The following is a 27,425-nucleotide window of genomic DNA, read 5'->3' as shown; positions in this document are numbered from 1 at the left end:
TTGTCTTTTTCTGATGAAGAAACTGCGGCTCAGAGAGGTGAAGTGCCTTTCTTAGAGTTAACACAACCAGGAAGCAGGAGCACTGGGATTTAACACACATCTGACAGTGTTCAGTCCACTGTGCTTTTCTATTTCTATTTGAGGTGTACTTTTGCTTCCTCTCCACTCAAAACATTCGAAAGGTGATGCTGATGGATAAGAGGATATAAAGATAGGTTGCGGGCTTCCCTGGCGGCGCAGTGGTTGAGAGTCCGCCTGCCGATGCGGGGGACATGGGTTCGTGCCCCGGTCCGGGAGGATCCCACATGCCGCGGAGCGGCTGGGCCCGTGAGCCACGGACGCTGAGCCTGCTCGTCCGGAGCCTGTGCTCCGCAATGGGAGAGGCCACAACAGTGAGAGGCCCGCGTACCGCAAAAAAAAAAAAAAAAAAAAAGATAGGTTGCGCTCATTTTCTTTAAAATAAAACATTGTTTCTTTTTTTTTAATTTAAAAGGAAGTCTGTTTTGTTTCATGAGATGCCTATAGAACAAACCAGTTAGAGAGAGTTTAAAAGAGATAAGCTTTATGAAAACACCTTGATATGCGGTAGATGCTTAATAATTATGAGTGTAATTGGATTCTGAACTGTGTTTGACATGGTTTCTTGCTTACTAAAGGCTGAGAACCCTGACAGAGCTGCCGATTCTGAGAGATATACTGCTCATACTTACTGGATGGAATCAGTGGGATGCAAAACTCGAAGTTTATTTATGCAAGCATCTGAACCTTTAGAAGGTTTTGTAGAATACCTCTATACTCTAAAACTGTGGTTCTCAATCTAGGACAATTTTACTCCCAAGGGACATCTGGCACTAGCTAGAATCATTTTTGGTCATCATGGTAGGGGAAGAGGATGTGTGCTACCGGGCGTCTAGTGGCCCTGGCTAGAGGCCAGGGACGCTGCTAAACATCCTACAGTCCACAGGACAGCCGCCCACAGCAAAAAATTATCTGGACCAAAATCTCCCGCTCTGACACACGACAGTGGCTGAGTAGCCTTTGTGTTGTACCTTCATCCTCTACAGTCGTTCCAAAACACATCCCATGTGCCAGACACCACACAACCATCACGAGAAGTGTAGCAGCACGAGGATGATTAAGACATATTCCCTGTCCTCAAAGAACTTAAACTTCCCTCTTTTATATATATAGCTGGCACACAAGCCCCTTGAAAGAGAGACATTTGTCTTCAAAAGATGCTTGCTTTTTCTGCATGGCTGTCATTTCTTTAGCATTTCATTTTTTATTCATGATTCTTCATTGAAACCCCGTGAGCTGGAGTGAATAGAGATGCCCCCACCATGTAGATCATATGGCCTGAGAGGAAGTAGGTTATTTATACCCATAGAAGAGGTTCACTTTCAGAACAGCATCCCAAACCTTGCTGAAGTGACACTATCTAATTGTGTTAACATTAGATTTTTTTTGACAATTCACGGGACTGGCTAAGCAGTAATCCGTACCATCTGTGACAGTAATGAAAACGCCAACCTCACTGTTCCATGAGCCTTTTCCTTCCCCTTATCAACGGTCAAGGCACAGGCTGGATCACCAGACACCTTCCCCGGGTGGTGTCAACCAGGCATCGGTGTGCCCAAGTACATCTGGATTCTGATTGGCTGCACAGGGCTGGTTTTCCAGATGCTGGCCATAGAAAAGGGAGCTGGGACAGAATCACCGAATATGCCAGAACCAGGACAAGGCACAGAGCTATTGAAGCCAGCTCACTTATTTTACCCAAGACACAGCTGAGGTTAAAGGAAGTCACACACTCGCCCGAAGACACAGTTTGGGGTGGAGAAGGCAGGATGAGAACCTCAGTCCAAGACTGCGCAAACCCGCTCAGTGCGCCATAACAATGATGACAAAAATACTTCCAACTCCGGGAGGCACGTAATGTTTTAGAACATGTACCACTGAATCCTTTTTATGACCCTTAGCCTAAGACCGATGAGGACATTGAGGCTCAGAGAAGTAAAATGACTTGCCCATCGACACAAAACTAGTAAGTAATCACGCCACTCTCTGGATTCCCAGTGCAGAGCGTTCTGACTACCTGAAGCTTTGAGCAAATTCTGGCTGCCACTCTACCAGTTGTAGGAGGCCTTATGGCTGCTCTATCTCTGGCCTGTGTTTTCTCCTGATCTTACTTTTCTAATTTTTTATACTTGTCCCTAACATTTTTTAAATGCACATACACCATTCATTTTTAGTTCAATAAGGCATACCCAAATCTATGTGTCAGAGCTGGGATATACATAAATGAATAAATGGATGTGCAAGGGAACAGAAACTTAAGGGCCAGAGTAACATGCTAGATAAATAACAGGGCTGTATCCGATTCCACCCTTTTGCCTATTTTCTTTGTCTTTGAATCTCACTTTCGTTATCTGTCCAACAGGTCTAACGAAACTTGCCGCTCGCATTGTTAGGAGTATAGAAATAATAAATACAAAGCACGTGGAGAAGGTGCGTAGGATTGGCACCTAATCACGGGAGGCTATTCGTAGCAGCAGTCATATAAACAAAGAGGCCTGTGGAATGCAAGCGAGGTGATTTCTCTGACGCCAGAAGCAAGGCATCAACTGATCCCTGGGGGTTTATGCCTTCAGAGAAGGGCACTCACGTGAGTTGGTCGATGGTGTAGTAGAAGTCACAGGAGTCAAATTCAACTGGGAGATGTCAAAGTCATCACAGTCGTCTGTATCCTGTGCCACCCCGACTTTGTTGAAGTAACTGGAGAAGGCCTCTGAGGTGCAGGTGAGGGAGGGCTGGTCAGGTTTGCGGGAGGGCACGGGTGGAGGCTGGGCCATCTGGAAATCCTTAAACATTTCTTTCCCCATTTTCTGCCTGGGCTTGTCGGTCTGTGGACTTGACCTGGCGGAGTCACCCGTGGCTGGGACGGTTGCAAGGGGGGTGAGGGGACCTTGGAACATGGCAGCTGGCAAAGGCATAACAGTTTGTGTGGGCATGAAGGCGGCTGGCGGAAACTGCCCGGCCACGGTGGGCCAGGGCTGCTGAGTGGCAGGGAAGAGACCCGGCTGGCCCCATGCGATGGGCTGAGCCCCTGGCATCACCTGAGCGACTGCTGGCTGAGCACCCATGGCGATCTGCTGTTGGACAAGGGGCTGCTGGCCCCAGAAGGATGGGAGGACGGCGCCCATTGCAACATAACCTGCAAGGTTAAAAAGAAGAGTCAGGCGCCTTGGGTAAGAATTATTCAGGGAGTCAAGTGATGGGCAGAAAGGGACCCAGCAACTGTTGAGTGTCAGGCTGTGTGCTAGGATGCAAAGGTGAGTAAGACAGAAGTCCCTGCTCTCCTGGAGTCTGTCTTCTAGAGCCCCGGTCAGGGAAAACCGCTCTGAGGAGATGACTTGTAAGCAGAGACTAGAATACAGTGAGGGGGACACCAGGCAGAGATCTGGGGAGTAATGATAATATTACTATAGTTCTTAAAGTTCTTATAGTCTTATAATGCTTAGAGGTTTCTGACATCACACAACCTCAGAAGCCAGTGTGTCTCAGTGGAAAAGGCAGAGCGCTGGAAACCAGGCACATCTGGGTTTGAATCTTGCCTCCCCTTCTTGCTAGACTCAGGGCATTCCCAAATGCTTCAGCTCTCTAAGAGTCAAGCTCTTTGTTGTAAAGCCAGGTTATAACATCTTCCTTCTCAGCATCGAAGCGGTGTGCAAAATGATTAAGAATCAAAATGTTGGAGTTTTAGAGGCCAAGGTTAAAATTCAGGCTGCCACTTCTTATCTATGGAATTTGGGGAGAGCTTCAGAAGCTCTCTAAGTCTCTCCTTATCTGTAAAATGGGTAGAAAGTACCTTCTGTGCCTCATTGGGTTAATTTAAAGATTAAAAAAAAATGTAAGTTAGCATCTACTCAGGACCACCTCATACAGTGGCATAGGTTGGGCACTGCAAAACTCCAGGGGGCGTACTCACATATGTCACCGTAATTCTTTGCTATATTATTCCTTTCAGGTGAGATCTAGTCATTTTAAAAGGAGCACAAGTGATACTCTGTACCATGATAATAGAAACAATAATAACTTCCACCTATTAAATGCTTACAACATGCTACGTACAGTATTAGGTGCTTCACATCTTCACAAAATCCCTGCAGGGTCGGTATCATCATCTCCATTTGAGGGATAAGGAGATTGGTGCTCAGAGAAGAAAAGCACCTCATTCAGGCTCACACAGCTGAGACAAGCTGGGATCAGGACCTGAACTGAGGTCATCTGTCCCCAGAGCCAGCATTCTTCCCACTGCCTCACCCAGATGGCCAAGACTGACTTCTGATCTTAGCACAGTCGGTAAAGCTGGTCTAGCCATGTAATGTTTTAGCTCACTGTGGGCCTGGAGGAGACTCCCATGTCCTTCCAGGGGTCCCCACCCTTTTCAGGGTGCAATCATGCCCAGGAGACAGATGACCAGTCCAGGCAGAGTAGACGGCCTCTGAAAATATGCATTTTTATGGCTATTGGAAGGAATTTGTAGGTACAGGAGGAGTGAGACCAGGAAAAGAAGAGGGTGGTTGCACGGTATCCTAGCAACTTCCAAATGGAAGACTGGCGAGTGCAGGGGCACTGGGCATGTCCTGGGTTGTGTCAGTGACTCCGGTGAGCCCAGAGAAATCCCGTGTGGGCTGCCTCACTCATGCTCTAGCCTCAGATCTGCCCTTCAATGGATTCATAAGGGATGGAGCCAACTTCAAAGCCAGTCCATTTCCTTCCAAGGTCAGAGGAGGCTCCAGTAGTGGGGTAGAGACAGACACACGGGCTTCCTACTGATCAATCTAATAGTGTTAAATACTTTTATGGAATGAGGCAGGAGTGGCAACAAAACAGACAATATCCTTATCAGATCACCTTGGTCCTAGTGCCCGGAAATGAGAGGGGTGAAGAGGCATTGGTGCTGACATTTAAACTTGCAACTTGCTTACATTGTCTGTCATAATAATGCAGTGACTTGAACCTACCAACAGACTAAGAATTTGGCAACACTGTTTTTCTTATTTTCTGATTGACTTTGACAGGGTTCAATGGTTCTCAGTGGGAGTGCTACTGCCTCCTAAGGCATGACTAGGAAATTTCTGGGGTGTGTTTTGGTTGTCATGATAATTTCGCGGCCAGACAGTACTGGCATTTAAGGGGCCAAGAGCACTGACACTAGACCTTCTATAATGTGGGAGATAACGTGCATGACAAAGAAATGTCAGCATTCTGTTTGCGATTATTTGAGTATAGACTAGATTTTTTTAATGACTATTTTATTTTATTATTTATTTATTTTTCGGGGGGGGGGGCGCAACCCTGTGGCTTGCAGGATTTTAGTTCCCCAACCGGGAACCCAGGTTACAGCACCAAAAGTGCCACCAGGGACTAGATTGGACTTTGAATCACATGGAAAATCAAAGTTTCTTTGCACAGTTTTAATGCACTACATTTTCCAGGAATGTAAGAACTGTGTAATTTGAGGGGAGACTATATTTCGTTTTGTTTGGAACACTGTCAGGAGTTGTTCACCAACTCGGAAAATCACGGTCCCTGATCGTGGCGTTGGAGGAAGCATGACACTCCTGTACTGGTTGTCTGAACCTGTGGTGATTCTAGTCATAGGTACACACACCTGACCACTTAGTATGTTTTCTAGTGTACTTTTACCTGAGTATTTCCTCACTGCTATATATTATCTTGTTATTATAAATCAGTTTCCTTTATTTCTTCTTTATATTACAGTTAGGACATTATATTGATTTCTGAAAAACCAAGTAGGTAGGTTATATTCTCTATGAGTTTCATTTCAAAATATTAAAGGAGACATCACAAATCCTTGTTATAAAAAAGGGGCACTGGGTCCGACAGAGTGAAGACCTGCCCATGGATCTTGCCATCACACCAACCCTGGTGCCCATTGTGGTAAATGGATGGAAGGCTTCCGCCTCCAGCCAGACTATTTTTTTGCTTGGCTCCCATCCCACCCTCCTTACTGCCACCAGACGACTGTTCTAAAATGCAGATACAGTTGACCCTTGAACGACGCGTGGGTTAGGGGCGCTCACCTGCACACAGTGGAAATTCTGCATATAACTCATAGTTGGCCCTCCGTATACCTGGGTCTGCATCCACGGAATCAACCAACCGCAGACCATATCTAGTACTACTGCAGTATTTCTTGGAAAGCATCCACGTGTAAGTGGACCGGTGCATTTCAGGCCCGTGTTGTCCAAAGGTCAGCTGTACAGCTTCATTACCTTAAGTATGAGGCCCGGAGGCCTTAGCTTGACTTTGGAGCTTTTGGGGTCAGTTCCTTTCCACGTCCTCACCCCCATTTTCCATTTGCTCTCCCACTGGCACCCTTCCCTGAAGCAGTTGCAAACAACCCAACCTGTTCTCTCGTCTCTGTGGGTCCATCTGCCTGGAAAGCCATCCCTAATTCTTTTTCACATGGCTGCCCCTCCTTTGCTCTTTGAGACGTGGTTCAGCATCACCTCTGCCCTCTAGACTCAGCTGGTTCTCCTCTGGGAGTGCACAGTCCCCCATGATCATCTCCACTGTGGCACTTGTCACACTGCGTCGGAATTGCCCGGTGATTCTGTCTTCCCTCATGAGACTGGAAAACTCCCGCTACGAGGAACCTTTTCTTTCTTTCTCCCTCCCCCCTCTGCGTCTAGCACAGTTTTGGGCACACATCTACTGCTCCATAAATGCTGGAGGCTGGAGAAAGGCTCTAGGTAGAGGTGAATGAGTCACAGTGGAATAAATGCCTTCACTGCATTTTTCTAAGTCTCCAATTAAACTCCAGCATCCGTAAGTGCTATGATCTCTGATGAGTCAGTCTACTGCTGGTGGCAGGCTTTTCCCCCCACTATCTTTTTTTTTTTTTCCTTTTTTCCACAAGGAGCCAACAGATGGGCTGTGCACACTTTTCTGGAGAGAGCTATTAGCATGTCTCCCTGGCTTCATGCCATCTGCTTCAGAACAAAGTACAATATTCAAAAGAAAAAAAAGGCAACAAGGGTAATTGGGTATCATGTTTGGGAACTTGCAGGTCGCACTTGCTCTTCCTGGGTGGGAGGGATCCCTGCAGTGGGGGCTTTCCCCAGACCTGTGAGCCAAGGCTCTCGGGCCACGTGGCACTGTGCCTCCCTGAAGGGACATCTCAGTGGCAGGGCTGCAGTAGCGCTGAACATGGGAAACCACTGCGTGGTTGCCACTGCAGCCACTTACCAGCTTAGCAACTGTTTACTGGTTAACATTCAACAGTGGAGGGAGGAGGTGCCAAGGAGCATCTGTTTATGCCATGAAGTCCAGATGAATCATAAATCTCCTTGCTGTGCAGTGAAAGGAAACACCTGCATTACTGTCTTGCAGTTAGATTTTTAAAAGTGTTGAAAATCGCAATTTATAACCAGATGCTGGCACCTGGGGATATCCTCATTATTAAAAAAAAAAAAAAAAAAAAAAAAAAAAGCAGACTAAAATGGAAGAAAATAGTGAAAATTAAAGGACTCCTCCAACATATATACAGAACTTATATGGTACCTCTTATCTACATTATATCATTTGATTCATTTGTTCAAAAATGGCCCTCCTGGGTGCCAAGCACTGTTTGTCTTTGGAGATGCGTGAAGAACAAGACAGTAAAAAAAAAAGAAATCCTTGCTCTAGTGGAGCTCACATTTTTTGTGAAGTCGATCCTTGCAAACAAGCCTCTGGGGTAGCTATTATCAGTATCTCTTTAATCTGCATACAAGGAACCTACAGCTTCAGGAGGGGAAGGTTTGATGTGGCTACACAGCAAGGGTAGGTAGCAGAGCCAGGGTCCCCCAGTGAGTAGGGCGGAGAACGTTTTCGGAGTGCTTACTTATGTAAACACTGCCAGGCACTGTTTTAAATGTTTTATACTACATGTATTAACTCGGGAACAGCTCTATGAGGTGGAATTATCATCCCCATTTTACAGATAAGTTCCCTGAGGCTCCAAAGCGATATAGCTGAGTGTCACACAGCTGGTTAGTGGCAGGGTCTGTACTCATACAGAGCACATTCTCCAAGCCCTTCAGGCCAGCTCCGCCGTGTGCAGTCAGGAAGTCAAAGACCTAAACTTTATTTCATGCATTTTTTAAGAGAACATCCCAAGAAGGCAAAGGAAAAAAATATAGGTAAGAAGAAGACATATTTTCTTCTACTTTAGACGTCAGAGTAATAATAATAACAGCATTTTCCACATCGAGCATTTACAACGTGCCAGCATTTTTCAGAGGCACTTGACTTTATTTTCTCATTTAATTCTCATGATATTGTTGCAAGGTAAGTATTATTTTAAATTCAGTTATAAAAATGAAGAAACTCTGACTCTGACAGGTTAAGTAATTTGCCCAGGAGCCTAAAGCTTACAAATAAACGGCTGAGCCAGGGTTCAAACCCAGCCTATTAACTGTGCTGCACACCCCAGGTCATTTCCCATCTCCCGGTCTCTGGCTGGGCAATTAGGGACAGGAGCCGGAGATTCAACAGCTGCAGTGCTTTTTAAGGCCGGTTAAGGGAGGAAGACGGCAGACAGTTTAACACCAGCTGAAGCCCAGTTTTGTGTCTCAGCATAGCCGAAGTAGAGTTAAGAGTGGCAAAAATACGCTAACTGAAATTAATTTTAGACTTACTTTCTAAAAATTAAAATCTTGGAGGTAAAAAAAAAAAAATCTTGGAGGTAATCTATCTTTTTTTTTTTTTTTTTTTTAGCAGCTGAAGAAGCAGAATCTGAATGTGCAGAAGTGGTTTATCCACAGTTTGCAACACAGCTGGTCAACTACAAGACCGCAAAATCCAGGCCTTCAAAGCTCTGGCTGGGGGGAAGGCCCGGAGGAGTGCAGACAGGTTCTCAGGCATTTTAGTCAAATGTTAGGGCCGGGGGGGCTTCCCTGGTGGCGCAGTGGTTGAGAGTCCGCCTGCCGATGCAGGGGACATGGGTTCGTACCCCGGTCCGGGAAGATCCCACGTGCTGCGGAGTGGCTGGGCCCGTGAGCCATGGCCGCTGAGCCTGTGCGTCCGGAGCCTGTGCTCCGCAATGGGAGAGACCACAGCAGTGAGAGGCCCGCGTACCGCAAAAAAAAAAAAAAAAAGTTAGGGCCGGAATTGCAGGCAGCCCCTCTGACTCACAGAGCAGGGGGTGGGGGAGGGGCCGGGCCATTTCTCCACCTGGAGTACTCTTGATCCAGATGCCCTCCTGGCTCACGTCACACTCCTCCTGACCACAACCTCCATTCACACCTGCCCTGCTCCACACTTCCTTCTGTTCATACCACTGATCATTTTCTAGGATTATGTTAAGCTACTTATTTTTATGTTGTTGTCCATCTCCCCAGTAGAACGTAAGCTCTCTGTAGCCAGGGGTCTGTGTCTTTGGTATTCACTGACACACCCCGGACACCTAGAATAGGACCTGGCCCATAGTGAGTACTGAGTGGATATCTGTGGAATGAACATGCCTAAAAATGAGTAAGTTTGGTGCCATCAGAAAGTGGGGACAAAGCACGATTATTCTGCATACAAGGCTGATGGCCCAGGAAGGTGGTACGTTTCTGGAAAACTGTTATTCTTATTTAAAATGACAGATTCAATAACACTATTCCCAAGGACATTTTAATATCCATTTTAGGTAGAGAAAACTAGTCATTGCCACTGTTCCATTTTAAGGGTGGGTAGAACAGATTTGATTGGAAAGCTTAGCAATTAAAGACATTTCTAGGCTACCTATAGATTCTCAACTGTAAGTCAGACCCAGTGGCTATCAACCTCTGTTGCTTCTCGAAGTTCATAATGATCCCTCAGCTCATACGACTTTGGAACAGAGTATGAATTTTTAATTTCACTTTGAATAACAGCAAGGTTTATATTTGGTGGCAAGAATTTGTTTCTAATGCTGTGTAATTAAAAGTAATTATTTATAGAAGAATGCAAGAAATTTGTATTCTGAAATATTCAAACTCTGTCATTTATATAAATAAAGTAGAAAAAGAAAGATAAAGCCACAGATTTCAAATATGTAGTTAAAGAAAAAAAGTCTTTAAGGATGTTTTTGCCTTAAAGACTTTACTTTTTGCCATGTATGCAAAAAGCAGTACTAATACCACCTTTGGCCATGTTCAGGTAGGGTGGGCCAGCTACACGGAGTGCCTGATGCCATGGAAACAAGATGCCTCAGACCCCACCAATTTGCACCTGCAACACTATTACTATATATATTTTTACCCTGTTGTAAAAGTATATATTATATATATATATTTTAAAGAATATTTGGAATATAGAACAAGCGCTCTTTAAACCACTAAGAGCCCCATTACAATTCACTGTTAGCAGTTTGTTCTGTCTCCTAGGTTTTGCCCTTTGCATGGGGAACCTCCCCTTCTTTAAGCCTCCACCCATAAGGCAGATCTCTTCTATCCATCAGCTCTCTAGAGGTCTGCAGAGCACGGACTCACACCTCCCCCACCTTCCCTCCATCTGGCTGAGCTGGACAGTACAAATCAGGATTTGCACTGATTTGCATGGTTGTGTGTGCACCAAGCTCCCCAAAGCTATACACCTGGAATCTTGACCTTTCAGGTGCAAGACATGAGTGATTTCCAGCCTGCAGCATCCCAGAGCTTTGTGAACATACCAACCCCCTGCCCACGGCAGTTTCTCAATGTCACCTGAAGAGTCACAGGGAGAGAATGGTGGTCCCACAGGTGTCTGGCATAATCTGGCAGTGGTTCAGTCAACGCTTTCTCTTTCTTGGTGGGTGGAGGCAGAAGGAAGGTGGAAGAGGACTTACCTGAGGGTACAGCAGCAGTGCCGAAAGGTACAGAACCAAACATGTCTGCACTCGCCGGAAGTGTCTGAGATGAAGACGGGATAAAGGCATCACCTGGAGTTGCAGGAGTCTGTCAGACAGAGAAGGACAGGGGTGCGTGAGGCCCCTGGGAGACCTGGCTCAGTGCTAATCAGGACGGGAAGCAGCAGGCACAGGAATTAAGTGGGGCAGTGCTACAGAAGCAAGCCCCGGTCCGGGCCACTTACTGTGGCAGGCAGACCATGAGCTGGTCATAAAGACTATAAAATGGGAAAAACAATACCCATCTCTAGAGCTGCAGAGAAGCTTAAATGAGATCATGCATTTCAAACACTTAGTACCTACCGCACAGAGGCACATAGTAGGTGCTCAGCAAATGCTGGCCAGTATCGTGACTATTTAGTTTGAGCCCCTACCCTTTGAGGGTGTTTTTGGGTCCTCAAATTATCCCATAATATCTTTCACCCTTCAGAAATGGTCAATTCAAAGTGACATACACTCACTCAGGACCTACTGCGTGCCCAGCTCAAGGCTGTCACTTAATACGTGGCCAATAAACAGATGTTGACTCAATAAACAAATAAAGATTAGCAAGTAGAACAGAGACCCTTGGGTCCTGGTGCCTCCCAGAATCCTGCCTGAACCTTCATTTGCAAAAAGAAGCAAACGTTCTCAAGAAGATGATAAAAAAAAAAAATGATGCTTGAGCAGGTACAAACTCTAAAGCCTGGCCCATGCTGGAATTCCAGAAAGGCCTGCTGCATGAACTACTGGGTAAGGTGAGGCTACTGAGATAAAAACATGCGTACTAGTTTTTTCAAAGGTCCACACCCATGTATAGAAGCCTTTTGCCTATAGAGTATGCCTATTCGATGCCATAATATGCTTATTTTTTTCCCCTTGGAATAGACTGGAGCGAGCAATTAATCCTGAAACTGTGGCAGTTAGACGAGGCCATCTTTAGACTAGCAGCTTGCAGGAGGCATGGCTTTGTTCTGAGGATTATTAAATACCCATTTGGACAGCACTTGGCTTTAGGGCCAGAAACACAGCCATGAGCTGCTGCGTCAAGCCCTTTAAAACACAATCAATGTCACTCTCTTTTTTCTGGTGTGACCTTGGGTGAGTCCCATGCCCTCTCTGGAACTCAGTTTGCTCATCTGTAAAATGAAGAGGCTAAGGTTAGACGATCTCTCCAGACCTTTCGAGCTCCATGGCCCCATGGTTCAGGCATGCAGCTGTTCCCCCTGGGATGGAGGAGAGACTCTCCAGACTGTCCAGCTTCCCTGGAGACAGGAGCCGCTGTCCCCTCCTTCACAGCTGCTCTGGGCACCAGGCGTTCGGAGCAGAGCAGCTGTGCCTAGATCCCCTGGCGGCAGCTATGGGCAGCAGGCTCTCATGCCATCTGTCCTCAGTGGTGAGGTTACAGCCATTTCTCCGTGAGGTGCAGCTAGCCAATGACCTATAGCACCATCCCTGGGTTTGAGCAACTGCGCGGCGCCTGGAGGAGCCGCCCCCTCCCAGCAGCTTCAGCTGGTGCAGCTGTGCCTGCCTGCTCTCCGCCCACCTCCGGGGAGCGGGCAGGGGAGGAGCTGGCAGGGCCAGTTTGGCATTTTTCTCTGCAGTGGCTGCAGGGTTGCCTCTGAATGCCTCCAGTTCTCAAAGCACTTGGATTCTATTTTGCTTCGGTTTTCATTCTTTTTTTTTTTTCTCCTTTTCATTTTCAAGTGAGGACTCCCTGCAATCTCTACCCCAGTGCAAGCAATGACTGAGATACTGTGGCTGAAACTAGAGCTGGGGATCCAAAGCTTCATGAGCTCAGCGAAGCCAGCAGGCAGGTGGGAAGGGAGGAGGAAATGAAAAGAAGATGGAGAGGGGAAGAAAAGAAGGAAACGAGAGAGGAGAGGGCAGAAAGGGCCGGGGAGAGAGGATGCTTCCTTTACTGGGCTGACCACCTGGCTTCCTTTACTGTGTGGGATCTGGGTAGGAGACGACAAATGCCTCATCGGGTCTGCTGCCCTGTGGAGTTTCTTGCCCATATTCCCAGCTAGACCATGTGTTCCTTGCAGGCAGGGATCACATCCCGTTCCTGTCTCTCTCCACTGCCCAGCATAACAGCAAGAACCCCAGTGATAACCTGTAATTGCTGATGCATGGTCTCATTTATTTCTCAAAACAGAGCATGTATCATAATCCCTTTTTAAAAAAAAATAGCAGAGGAAATTGAGGTTTAGAATTGTTAGTAAATTTGCCCAAATCACACAGCTTGAAAGAGTCCAAGTTGAAATCCACCAGTAGCCTCTTTTACCCAAAGCCCATATTTTTGTCACCATGCGACTGAAGAAGGAAAAGAAAGAGATGCAGGGCTCTGAGGGAAGTGCATACTTACGGGGGGAGAGGTTATATCAGGAGGGGTGGACATGTCCCCAAAAAGTTCTAACTGGGTCACAGCCTGAAAAGAAAAAAAGATAATGGTGTAATCACAAGGGGAACGGATGCTGTGGGCATTGCTTTAAAAAAATTTGACTTGAGGACACACGTTTCTTTTTCATCATGACTATATGAACAATAAACCCAGTTGGTCATTATGATACCTCTTGATCCCAGAGACAACATCTCGGATGTAGCCAGAATCAATTGTTGCTTCAGTGTGTCCGGCTGTTTATCTGGGCTTAGTCAAGCAGATCTGGGTTTAGCCACCTTGCATAGGCAATAATAATGCCACTTTTACATATTTACCATCCAATGCCAACACTGTTTCTATTCTCCAGGAGACAAAGGCAAGACACAGTCTCACCATTTGCTTTCTTTTCATGACTGTATCCACATGTACAAAATGCCTTTCATGTATCAAGTACAGCAAGTCACCACTTCATGGCCACTTCTCAGTAAATACTCCTAATAATACTGACCCTGAGAGGTATGAATCCTCATCCCCATTTTTACAAATGAATAAATTGAGTCTCATAGAGGTCACCTCAAGGTCACCCGGGCCATGACTTGAATTTTCTGCATATAGAGCAGGCAGTCAAATGACAGTCCCCAAAAGAATCCATCTTTAAGATAAAAAATGTAGTCGGAGGAGAAGAAAACATATCATTTAATGCCAGGAAGGGCATCAAAAACAGCCTAGTGTATATACACTATTAATCATTCCGAGGAGCTCCATCACTGTAGACACTGTATCAACTATATTCCCATCCGTCATACGACAGTGTCTGAGCAAGGCCAGCCAGAGCAGTGGGAGAAGCCCTTTAAGACACACTTAGAAATTAATCCGCATACACTTCCAGCTTCAGAGTCTGCAGGGAGTCTGTGGTCGGCAATCTAACAGCCTGACTTAAAGTACGTAATCATGTGTTTTGTGCAAATCTGCCCACTGCAAAAAAAATACTTTCTGCTCGTCTTTGGATTTTAAGTGATAGTTTCTAATTGGGGGAACCGAAAAACACCACCCAACTGAAAGGACAGGGAGAGTCTGCCTGTCTGCCAGGTAGGACCCCTGCCCTCGAAATCTGTTCTAACCAGGCAAGGCAGGAGCTCCACGATTCACACAAAGAAAGGAACATTCTCTGTTACTGACAAATGTGTGAGCTCTGGGCCCAGGAAAAGTCCCATCCCCAGGGATGTATCTGAGCTCTCCCACTGCCAACCTCTGCAATTCCTCATGGCCACTGTTCCCTCATCTGGACATTGGAGATAATGTCCAGATAATACCTCCTTTGCAGATTTACTGACAATATTACTAGCAGGATTTTGAAGTTGGGGCAAGCCTGGTGAAAAAGGCACAAAAGATTCTTTTCGCTGAAAGTCAAGCAGCTTAGCCTGGTTAACTCACTTTCAACTCTTCCCCTTAAGCTTTCAGATTGAATGAACGGTGCGTGGCACACAATAGGGCCCTATACATATTCACTTCCCTCCCAGCTACATAATATGCTTTTTTTCCGTACATGTTGGACTGTGAGGTGTTAGGCACTGTGCTGGGTGCTTGGAACATAATAATGAGAAATGACAAGTCCCAGCCTGCAGGGAGCTTACAGTCTGGTGGGGACGATCCATAGATATAGATTGTAAAACTTGCTTGTTTTCGGGAAGGCTTCTTCAGCACGTGAACAATAGTTTATATCATTTGGTGAAATGACGCCAATCCTTAGGCTCTCTCCCAAATGCACAAAAGGTGAAATTCTATTTAATCCATTCAAGGGAAGCTTCTGGGCTTCCCGGTCCTTGGAACTCAATGCTTTGCAAATGGCCCACGACTATTTTCAGTGGTAGGAAAATATGAAAATGAAGTTAATAATTAAGTCGCACAATTTACATTTCAAATGTGTTGACCTCGTGGCACACTTTCACTAACATCATAAATATAATTTATTGGCTAATTTTCTCCTTAAGCACAACTTTTAAAATAACCTTCATTCTTGAGCTAGACTTTCCTCCTGCCAGATGACTTCCACTCGAGGATTAAATGAGAAAAAAACATGCAGAGGCATTAAACATAGATTGGTATTTCATTCCATTGGATTTGCTGCTTAAACAGAACCTTGAGTTAATTAAATTTCATAGAAAAAGGGGATTCTTAGGCCATAAAATTAAAAATAATTCTAATAACCATATGTGCTTGAGAATCTGGACTAATGTCTATTTTCACAGGCCCTCTCCCCAAGTTAACCCTAGTCGTTTTATTTGTAACTTAATAAGCCATGTTCCATCTGATAATATTGTTGTAATTAATCACTTTAACGGCCTCATGAGAATAAAACTAACCATTCACATTTGTAAAACACTTTATAGTTTACAACACGTTTTCTGATACAGTATGATCATGCTGGACGCTCCCTGAGCCCCGTGGAGTCGGCAGCCCAGGAATCTCTCTCGCTCTCTCTAGTTTGCAGATAAGCTATAACAGAGGCCTGGAGGTTAAGTGACTTGCCTCTGATTGGTCAGCTAAAAGGAGCTGGGCTTGACCCACAGACCAGCCAGCATCTTGTTTATCCATTGGTCCCTTTACCAAGCCCTAGTTAGCCTTCCTTCAAGGTAGAAGTCCAGCCCCACAATATTCTCTAACCAGAAGCCAGGGTTCCCACGGGTCCTGCCATGACCCACATCCATCTGAAGAAGTCACCTCCAAGGTCAGCTCCAGATTCCTCCTCGCCTTCCCATTCCTGGCCCTTCGGATGTCTTCAGGTAGAGACATGGCTGTTAATGGCAGATTCTGCCCCTTCCTTAGGCCCTGGGCGTCCTCCAGGGTAAGCAGAGTGACCCTGGACGCTGCCACGGCCGGTGAAGGGGTTGAGGAGGAGCTTGGCTGTTGAGGGGGGAGCCCCTCGGTGTCTCCATCAGGCATGTCCCCTTCCCCCACAAGCCATCCTTTGATACGAACAAATGATGGTTTTCCAATAACATCTGGAGTGCTGTACAACCTCTTTCAGGGTTAGACCCCTGGTCCTTCTTTCAGCTAGCCCATTGCAACTAGACACCTAGGTCCCTCCTGTAGAGAAGTTCTGAAAGTGCCTTTGATGAAGGCAGAGGTGTCCTTGACTGACCCCCAAGACATATTCACACACTCCTGTTCTGACATCAGGTACTCCTTCGTTCAGGACAAGTATGTAGCCCCTACTGTACATCAGCTACTGTGCCAAGAGCAGGGGATACAGGGATGAGTAAGGCATGTTCCTGTTCTGAGTCTCATGAGCTGTCTGTTCTACGGGAAGACAGACCTATAGACAGAGAAGCACCCGGGGCTCACGAAAGGAGGGGCTGCCTCAGGGCCTTTGCACACGCTCCTTCTCTGACCTAGATCACTCATTCCCTCCCCCATTGCCTTTCCCACCCATCCTCCAGGACACAGATTAGAGGACTTTATTTCTTCCTGGGAAGTGCTTCCTAACTCAATTTGTACCCCAAATCCCATTGCCCCAAACAGCTTATGTGAGACTCTCAGAACAGTGGTTGTCAGCCTTGGGTGTACATAAGGGAAAAACATGGATGCCTGGTTCCCACCCCTTGAGGTTCTGAATTAGTTGGTTTGAGGTACAGTCTAGTAACTGAAACTTTAAAATCTCTCAAGGTGATTCTAACTGGCAGCCCAGATTAAGAACCCCTGTCCTAGAGGCTTCCCAAATGCCCTGTACTCAGGGGTGACAACGTTCACCGGCCTATGTATTAACCAATCTGAATAAACACTGGCTGCAAACCAGTACACTTATTCCAGGCTAGACCGACCAAATAGCAGCCTTGCCTGGTTTTTATCTCCACAGGTGGACTGTTTACATGTCTGAATCCCCACTATACTACATTATACTACACTATACTATACTCCCCTACCCCACCCTTCTCTACTGACCCCACCCTCTCCTCTCCTATGCTATGCAATGTCGCACTGTGTTATACTTGGAGCTCCCTGAGAATGGGGGTTGTGTCTTCCTCTCTATTGCATCTCTAGCATCTATCAGAACACCTAGGACACGTCAGGAGATTGAAAAATATGTGTTGAATGAAATGAAGGGGTGTCACGTCCTCTCCAACACACACACTCCTCTTTCTCTCTCATGCGCGCAAGCACGCACACACACATACCCATGCCCCGACTCTTCTCCTTCATCGTGGGGCCCACCAGGAGTCTCCTGTGAACATTAGGATAGGCAAGCACTGGAGCAGAGCAGAGCGCCTGCCATTCCTGCAGGAGGGTGAGGATGCATGGAATGGATGAGAATGACCAGAGCAACCCTCATGTCACAAGAGCCTAGAGGCCTTACCTTTGTTGCCTCAAAAATCTCATCAAAGTCCATCGGCAGCTTTCTGTTCTGAAAGCACAAGGCATGACTTATGAGCATGAAATGAGCGATGGGACAATGACATGAAACAGTTAATCAGGTTGGGCCCTCTCACACTTACAGGGGTTGCCGCTGCAAACCGTTCTTCAAAATCTTCAAACGTACAGCTGTTCTGAAAGCGTAAGGGATGATGAATGAGGATGAAGTGAATGACATACAAATGACATGGGTTTATGAGTTTAATGATGATGGGATCTATGGTTTACACTCCCGTGGTCTCAGGAGGTGGGAGCTGTTGCCAACGTACTGTGAAAACTCTAGAATATGCTCCCAGCATATGATAAAACACGGGCCTGACGAGGAAATACAAGCAATGGGGAGTTTGTAGGTTTAAAGTCCATCTTCCTTAAATTACAGCCCTGACTCGGCCAGTCTCAACAGTGGAAGCAGATAAGAGCATGATGTTTACCCTTGAGATTTTTGCTTTAAAAAGAAAAAGTGTTATCATGTGTTTCAGCCAAACTTAGTTAACTTGGAGCAGTCTGTGAACAGCAGGTTTTATAAGTGCCTTTGTGCATGCGGCCTTTTCTGCTTGAAATGCTCTTCTTAGCCTTGCAAGCCCAAAGCTCACCCAGTTCCTCAAACCCAGCTGAAAGGCCACCTCTTCCACGAAGCTTTCCTTGGTCCCCTAGGCTGAAAACCATCCTCCGAGAGCAACAACGCATCGCTTGTGCCCACTACACGGTGAACTCCCTGAAGCAGGGACCACGATGCATTTGTTCTTGAATCCCTAGCAGATCACAGGGGATCGGGCTTGAAAATGTATGAACAAATGCGCGCTACTAAGAACAGCTGGCAGTTGACCAAACCTAATTGTTTGATAATTTTTTTATTTTGTTGTTTATAACTGTTGAGAGCTTTGCTAAACCGCTCCATAATACTGCTGCCTAAGTATCCACTTTGTGTGGCCAAGCGGCCTGCACGGGCCTTGAACTGACACTAGCCTCTCCAGTGAGGCAGGCCCTAGATAGCAACCCAGAGAGTCACAAATAAATGTCAGTTTCTGATATGACCATCCTAACAGCCCTTATGATCACACTCTCCCCAGCCTCCCAGGGCCTTCCTTTATGTACCTCTTAGATAAGATTCCTTTGACACTTCACAAAACCCTGCTCTTTTTTGTTTGAATTGACCAATCCGGCCTCAGGCTGGGAACCCTAATAAAGGCAAGTGTCCAGGTCCTGCCTTGCTCTCTTGCCTGCATCCTGCCCTGACCTCCCCTCATGCCCCTTCCTCCAGGAACTGAGAGTAATAAACTTCTCTATTTCAATTCCCTGGTGTCTTTTGTTGAACCCTGGCTCACCATCCGACAACACCCCAGGGCTTTACTTAACCAATGTCAATTTAACAAAGTCTCAACATTAATACATATTAGTATGTATAACATCTCTCTATATATACACGTGTATTTTTTCTTTTTCCCTTTCTTCCTTCCTTCTTTCCTCCCTCCCTCCCTCCCTCCCTCTCTTTCTTTCTTTCTTGGCTGTGTCCAGTCTTAGTTGCGGCAGGCGGGATCTTCACTGCAGCGCGGGCTTCTCTCTAGTTGTGGCGCATAGCTTTTCTCTTCTCTAGTTGTAGCGTGGGGTCCAGAGCGCGTGGGCTCTGTAGTTTGCGGCACTCGGGCTCGCTCTTTGCGGCGAGCGAGCTCAGTAGTTGTGGCGCGTGGTCTTAGTTGCAGCATGTGGGATCTTAGTTCCCTGACCAGGGATCGAACCCACATCCCCAGCAGTGGAAGGCAGATTCTTTATCACTGGACTGCCAGGGAAGTCCCTGTATACATATATTTTTAATGCCCATGTTTTGGTCTACACTTCCAGGCTAATTACACTTTGGGTGGCTTCCAAGCAGTGTTAACATTAATATAAATCCGAAATATTGACATTAAATTGGAGTTACTATGCTTGAACAGAAATGCATTATTTCCAAATTTTGAAGAGAGCTTCCTGTTGGCCATGGAGGAGTGGAGAAACCACCAGCCATGATCACTTTCACTTTGACTGTAGCAAACGTGACTGTACATCACTCAGCCCCAGTTACAGGGTCGCAGAGCAGAGCAGGAAAACCCACATGCCCGTACCTACCACGGCAGAGCCTTAGGGCCAGACACCAGCAAATTCCGTCATCAACCACCTGCTCCCACCAGGCCCTGGCTCGCCAGGAGTCAACAGTGGCCAAGAGAAGAGGAGGAAGGACCACATCAGATAACCACTTTAATAATAATAATACTTATTATTATTATTATTTGGCCAGAGACAGGGAGACAATATTAATCTAAGTGATCCTGTAACCTACGGTGTGGCCTGAAAGGTTAAGGTTATGCTGCTACACCCTTTATAAATCTCACACTTCTCAGGATTTATGGCACAGGCCCTACCAACTAGCTCTGGGTCATAACTTTTAATAAAAACATTTTTTAGTGTCCAAAATCTCATTACATCTGTCCAATATAAAAAAGCAAATGGCTTCAGAGCATGATGGATGAATTAAATAAATTTGAAAAACAGCCGGTGGGAGAGTCTCATAAAAGCCCCACCACATAATGAAAATGTGTGAGGACAGCCAGCACTGGTGTGAGTCCGTCACTTTGCTGGTGACAGAAGCGGGGGCTTTTGGTGAGGGGTGGGGCTGGGCTGTGAGGAGGCGATTTCCATAAATTCAGATGGAGATTGGTCTGGACGTGAGAGCAAATGCATCTCTTCGGAGTCGCACAAATACGGACTGAATCATGGCTGTGCCCCGTGCTGGCTGTGCGACCCTGGACAAGTCCGTGGGCCCCAGTTTTCTCATCTTCAAAGTGGGGATGATAATGATAACATCATCTCAGGTTTACGGAGAGGGTTAACTGAGATGTGTGTGCAATGTTTTGGTTGGTGTTTTGCACATAGAGGTGTTTATAAATCAGAGCTATTATTAGGATCTTCTCATCCTATTTCTTTTGGCTCTGTTTTGCAATGCACAGGAACACAGTTTTTAATATTAAGAAACTATTACTATATGATATTTGGAAAAAGACAGAAGAAGAAGAAAAAACATCTTGCGGGAAGCCCCCCTTTAGAAATCACCCCCACTTGAGAGCACGGACCAGATCCTGTGAAAAAGGATGCCCAACACTTCCTGGCCTTAGTCCTGAACCCCTCAGTCCACTGTTGACCCCACCTTCTCCCTCTCCTCCCTTCTGTCTACAGTCTTACCTGAGCATCTTCCCATCTATACCCTTTGTACCTGGAGCTTGTGGTTGCCTTCCTGTTTTGATCTTGGCTCAGTCATTTCTTGGAGTTCCTTCCTCCCATCTGGGGTAACCTTCAGTAACACTCTGGGCACTTCAGCCACCCAGGAGGAGACCCCTCCAGCCAGTGCACTTTCTCTCAATTGATTCTCATGGGCAGAACCTGGAACCCATTCCCCAGTCTCCCTGCATCCCATCTCCTGCTTTACCCACAAATACTACTAGAGTTTTTGTTCATTTACCTTCAAGTCTTTTTTTCCCCCTTCTTAGATACATTTCTTACAGTTACTATCACGGCATGCATGCAGCTTTGTATTCTGCTTTTAAAAATTCAATATGAGGAATCAGACTCCCTGACTTCAGACTATACTACAAAGCTACAGTCATCAAGACAATATGGTAATGGCACAAAAACAGAAATATAGATCAATGGAACAGGATAGAAAGCCCAGAGATAAACCCACGCATCTATGGTCAACTAATCTATGACAAAGAAGGCAAGGATATACAGTGGAGAAAAGACAGTCTCTTCAATAAGTGGTGCTGGGAAAACTGGACAGCTACATGTAAAAGAATGAAATTAGAACATTCCCTAACACCATACACAAAAATAAACTCAAAATGGATTAAAGACCTAAATGTAAGACAGGACACTATAAAACTCTTAGAGGAAAACATAGGAAGAACACTCTGACATAAATCACAGCAAGATCTTTTTTGACCCACCTCCTAGAGTAATGGAAATAAAAACAAAAAATAAACAGATGGGACCTAATGAAACTTAAAAGCTTTTGCACATCAAAGGAAACTATAAACAAGATGAAAAGACAACCCTCAGAATGGGAGAAAATATTTGCAAACGAACCAACAGACAAATGATTAATCTCCAAAATATATAAATAGCTCATGCAGCTCAATATTAAAAAAACAAACAACCCAATCAAAAAATGGGCACAAGACCTAAATAGACATTTCTCCAAAGAAGACATACAGATTGCCAAGAGGCACGTGAAAAGCTTCTCAACACCACTAATTATTAGAGAAATGCAAATCGAAACTACAATGAGGTATCACCTCACACCAGTTAGAATGGGCATCATCTGAAAATCTACAAACAACAAATGCTGGAGAGGGTGTGGAGGAAAGGGAACCCTCTTGAACTTTTGGTGGGAATGTAAATTGATACAGCTGCTATGGAGAATGGTATGGAGGGTCCTTCAAAAACTAAAAATAGAATGACCATATGACCCAGCAATCCTACTACTAGGCATATACCCAGAGAAAACCATAATTCAAAAAGACACATGCACCCCAATGTTCATTGCAGCCCTATTTACAATAGCCAGGTCATGGAAGCAACCTAAATGCCCATCTACAGACAAATGGATAAAGAAGATGTGGTACATATATACGATGCAATATTAACCATAAAAAAGAATGAAATTGGGTCTTTTCGTTCTTTGGATGGATGGACCTAGAGACTGTCATACAGCGTGAAGTAAGTCAGAAATAGAAAAATATATATCGTACATTAACGCACATATGTGGAATCTAGAAATATGGTACAGATGAACCGGTTTGCAAGGCAGAAATAGAGACATAGATGTAGAGAATACACATATGGACACCAAGGGGGTAAAGCGGGGTGGGGAGTAGTGGTGGTGGGATGAAGTAGGAGATTGGGATTGACATATATACACTAATATGTATAAAACAGATAACTAATAAGAACCTGCTGTATAAAAAAAAATAAACAAAACTCAATATGACAATCCAATTTACTCACAATTTGAACTTCCAGTGAGGATTTAAAGGAAGAGATTCTCTTGGGTTGTTTTAATACAGTTGTAGCCTGAATCGTCATTAAGACAGTGAAATAAAGCTTCCACAGGGAGTTTACTTTCCCATAATCTCTTAGAAGCACTGGGGACACTACTGTTGTCCCATAACTGAATAAGGTAACTCTTAAGACCAGACTCATGTTACTCTTGCAGCAAACGTGAGTGGATGAGATGGGACTTGGTGTGAACACGTTAAAAAGGATGAAAACTTATTTATGGCTGCCAAATAAGAAACCTGCAGTGGTTCTCACCCCTGGCTGCACAATGTAACCCTCTGGGGCAGCTTTTACAAAACTTCGCATGCCTGAGCCCTGCATCTAAGACTTGGATTCTACTGGTCTGGGGTGGGGTCCTGGCGTCAGTAGGTTCTAAAAGCTCCCCAGGTGATTCTAACAGGCAGCCAGACTTGTGAATCACCGTGTTGTGGAATGAACTCTCTGTAGGAATAATTCGTGAAAGTCCTACTGGGAAAACGGAAGGCATCTTGATTGATTACATAATTGATTAATTAATTTCTTCAACAAACATTCACTGGGTGCTTTCCACTTGCTGTGTCCTGACTAGGCACTGGAGATAACAAAGATGAATAATACATGGTCCTTGCTCTCTTGAAGCTCAGAGCAGAGCCAGGATATATAATCATTCTAGCATGGGGGTGGGACAGGAGTGGGGCAGGGAGGGCACAAGGCATGGAGATCTCAACTCAGAACCCAAGCTGATGCTGCAGAAGAATGAATTCAATTATCCGTTTAGAAAGCTCAGGAGGAATGGATTAACTTAAGTGATTTGTAACTGCACCAAGGTGGGTACTATTAACACACCTAGTGATTCCAGGCATTTGGACGCAGGTGCTGTGGCCTGGTGAGTGATTTAACAATGACGACATGTGCTAATGAAGACTAATGCCCTCTGGGGTATCTAGGAGTTTACGCTCTCTGTTAGCCAGGAGTAAATAGCCACTTTCCTAATTCTCCGGAGAGGAAAACAGGAGAAGCTCTGTTTGGCAACTGAAGAACAAAGCGGGGGTGGGGGGAGTTGAGATGCAGAGTAGAAAATGTGATGTTAATAAATGATTTCTCCCAAGAGCCGCACTGTCCGACAGAACTTTCTGTGATGATGGAAAGTTGCACACCTGCCCTTCCAACAGGTAGTCAGTGGCTACACGTGGTTATTGAGCACTTCAAATATGGCTTGTGTGAATAATGAATCGCATTTTAAATTTTATTTCGTTTTAATTGATATCATTTTAAATAGCCACATGTGACCAGCGGCTACTGTGCTGGAGAGCTAAGCTCTAGACAACAGATATTAAAACACAAAACAAAACAAAACAATTCAGCTGACTGGGTGCTTTCTAAACACTAAACATATTCCTTCCTTATACAGTCTCTTCTATTCTTTTAAAGAATATCCTACCTTTGCATCGACCAGAAGGGTTGTATGGGACAACTGAATTCTTTGCTATGTCTAGACAGTACCGTGAAATCAAATTCAGTTTGCAAAAACAGTAGCCTTCTTCTGGATGTAAGTTTTGTCATTGCCTGGGCTAAGCCAGACCCAGATGTTGGTGGGGTTTTTTTTTTTTTTAAAGGAAGTTGAGATTCCTTTAATGGATTTCAAGTGGAAATCCATGGAACCTCATCATCATTCCAACAGAATGGAATCCCCTTTAAGGCCAAAATGTCCCAGCCTACTGGGATTTGGGGCTCAGTGGCGGGACTCAAGGCCTTGACCTAACAGAGCAATCTGTGCTGCTTTGTGGATTTGTCCCTGTAATGACTGAGAAGTTGCCCCTAACTACTCAAAGCTGGGCTGCATTTTAGCAGTTAATTGCCCTCCTTCTGCCAGCTACCATTTTAGGAGGGTCCTAAAGGTTATCTGGAAGGCTAGAGGGTGGAGGGAAATGGTTAGACCTTATAATGAAAGTTACATCTTCCCTCGAAGCGCACACAAGTGTAATATATCTGCTAATCCCTGGGACAATGAAATATTTACATCCAGCTTCCTAAAAATGAAGTTGGTCCTTAAAACAGCCTCCATTTCCCCCATTTTTTTTTTATTGTGGTAAGAACACGTCATGAGATCTATCTTCTTAACACATTTTACAGTGTACAGCACAGTATTGTTAACTGTAGGCACAATCTCTAGGACTTAATCTTCTTGCATAACTAACTTTATACCAATTAAATAGCATCTCCCCACCTCCCTCTCGCCCAGCTGCTGGCAATCACCACTCTACTCTCTGCTTCTATGTGTCTGACTACTTTATGGACCTCATATAAGCAGTATCCTGCAGTATTTGCCTTTCTGTGATTGGCTTATTTCACACAGCATAATGTCCTCAAGTTTCAGCCAAGTTGTCACATAAGCAAGGACTGACTTCTTTTTCAGGGCTAAATAATATTCCACTGTATGTATATACCACATTTTCTTTATCCATTCAGCCATCAATGGATATTTAGGTTGAAGTGGCCTTTGTTAACATGCAAGAAGAGAGTCAGGATGCAGACTGGTGGTAAAAGGAATTTGCTGGTACTTTATTCAGGGGCATGAGAAAGGTAGACTCTTTGCACGAAGGTGAGGGGGCTACGTTGACTGGACTGTGCTAACGTGAATGAACAAGGGCAGCTGTGGCTGAGGACTCTGACTCTGGAGTCTTGACCTTCCCAACTTTAACCAGGTCAAGAAAACCAATGTGCTTGCATTTGAAAACAATGGTTGCTTTTAAAGTGAGAAATTTGATGTTTTTAGGAGAGGCAGGGTGGGGAAGTGGGCAGAGGGATATTAGAAACAGCAGCTTTCAGAAGACATGGAAGCAAACTAAATGACCATCAACAGAGGAATGTACATATATACAATGGAATATTACTCAGCCATAAAAAGAATGAAATAATGCCATTTGCAGCAACATGGATGGACCTAGAGATTATCATACTAAATGAAGTAAGCAAGACAGAGCGAGACATATATGATAACAGTTCTATGTGGAATCTAAAAACAAGTAATACAAATGAACTTATTTACAAACCAGAAGCAGACTCACAGACTTCGAAAACAAACTTATGGTTACCAAAGGGGAAACGTGGAGAGGGGGATAAATTAGGGGCTTGGGATTAACATAACACACTACTATATATAAAACAGATAATCGACAAGGACCTACTGTATAGCACAGGGAACACAATATTCTGTAATAACCTATATGGGAAACGAATCTGAAAAAGAATGGATATATGTATACGCATAACTGAATCACCTTGCTGTACACCTGAAACTAACACAACATTGTATATCAACTATACTCCAACAGCGGCTTTCAGTTCAAACTTCTACTTTCATTGGTGTTTCCTCGGGTGAATTCCTTCCTCACTCTGAGCCTCAGTTTTCTCCTCAAGAAATAGGAAGAATAATGCTTACAACATGGGCTCGCTGAGAAGAAGTGGCGAGAAGGTGGATGTACATGAAAAGAATTAGCACAGCAAGTGAGAGTAAAATCTCTCGAAGGACGTCAGCTCCCTTTCCAAAAGTACAGAAAGGGAAGGAAGGATGGGAGGGAGGGAGGAAGAAGGGACGAGGGACAGATGGCTGGGAAAGAGACAGAGAGAGGAGCGAGGGAGGAAACGAAGAGACAGATGGGGGGAAAGAAAGGAAGAAGAAAGGAAAGGAAAGCCATGGGATTATATGCTTGGTAAGTGAGGGTAGGCGGGTTCCAGGCCATGGCAAAAGTCTGGGAAACACTGGTCCAGGGAAGGAACAAAGTCACCTGGAAGAGACGCTAAACGTGTGGCATGATTTTCATAGGCCAGACATTGGTCACAGCAGGTTCCCGCTCCTGCACCTTTTCCCCAAGCTTGAACCCTGGCAAGGCTGGACCGTTGTGAAGTCCATCAGCCCCACTGTTCATTCCGTCTACCCCGCACCCTTCTCTTCTCCACTGTCTTCCTTATACCTGTTTCAGAACTCAGTGGGCAAGTCTGTGTTTTCACACCTGGGTTTTCTAAAACACATCCCTTATTTTCTTGAAAATACACCTAAGGATGGGGTTGGAGGTGCAGTTTGTAGGCTGCTACTGATTATGCGATAAGATACTAAGATCTAAGTCAGCCTGATCTCAGCAACAGTGATAAAGGGAAGGAGATGCTGGTGGTGATGCCCAGGAAATGATGGTGTCCGTGTTGGGGGGGGGGCAGCGGTGGGGACACTGATGGCGGTCATAAGCCGTGAAAACCCACCACCCGGTCCCTCCACATCAATTAACTGAGCATCTTCGATAAGACGCAGCCCTCGTCCTTACATGGCGTGAGGGAGACAGAGGAGAAAACAGGGAATTATCACATGATTGGTGTCATAAGTGAGATGATTCACATGAAGCCTGTAGTATACAGGGCGTAGTTCAAAGCGACGACATGGTTCCCGCCTGTGGTTACTACTGCTAGTATCCAAGCCCATCCTGAGGGGTCAGACATTTTGAGACAGTGGCAAGAACGGTGCTGAGGATTTTGATGGTATCAATACTGTTGTCACGAGGCAGTGATTATAAAGAGAGAGATGATAATCTGGTGAGAGCCCACATGAGGCCAGTGATGGGGATGGAGAAGAAACGCTGAAAACACCAGTCTACCATAGAGCTTCTCTAGAAG

General features: G+C 45.2%; 1 protein-coding gene across 5 annotated transcripts in view; it reads right to left on the bottom strand.

Annotated features, from left to right (window-relative positions):
* The window catches only part of DAB1 (DAB adaptor protein 1), a gene marked incomplete at both ends in the record, with an annotated part of 275,176 nt that overhangs the window by 14,427 nt on the left and 233,324 nt on the right, over positions 1-27,425 (bottom strand). For 3 of the 5 annotated variants that reach the window (XM_082832330.1, XM_082832328.1, XM_082832329.1), the window contains 5 exons: positions 2,666-3,214; positions 10,865-10,973; positions 13,272-13,334; positions 17,641-17,688; positions 17,780-17,830. In XM_082832330.1, coding sequence (XP_082688456.1) covers positions 2,666-3,214; positions 10,865-10,973; positions 13,272-13,334; positions 17,641-17,688; positions 17,780-17,830 — 820 coding nt within the window. The remainder of the gene's footprint in view (positions 1-2,665; positions 3,215-10,864; positions 10,974-13,271; positions 13,335-17,640; positions 17,689-17,779; positions 17,831-27,425) is intronic. The other 2 variants (XM_082832331.1, XM_082832332.1) reach the window with 1 other exon arrangement.

This window comes from Leucopleurus acutus, assembly GCF_964270905.1.
Source record: "Leucopleurus acutus genome assembly, chromosome: 2".
Lineage (NCBI taxonomy): Eukaryota > Metazoa > Chordata > Mammalia > Artiodactyla > Delphinidae > Leucopleurus > Leucopleurus acutus.
Note: the sequence above shows the minus strand (reverse complement) of the source record. Positions and strands in the feature narration are given on the sequence as shown.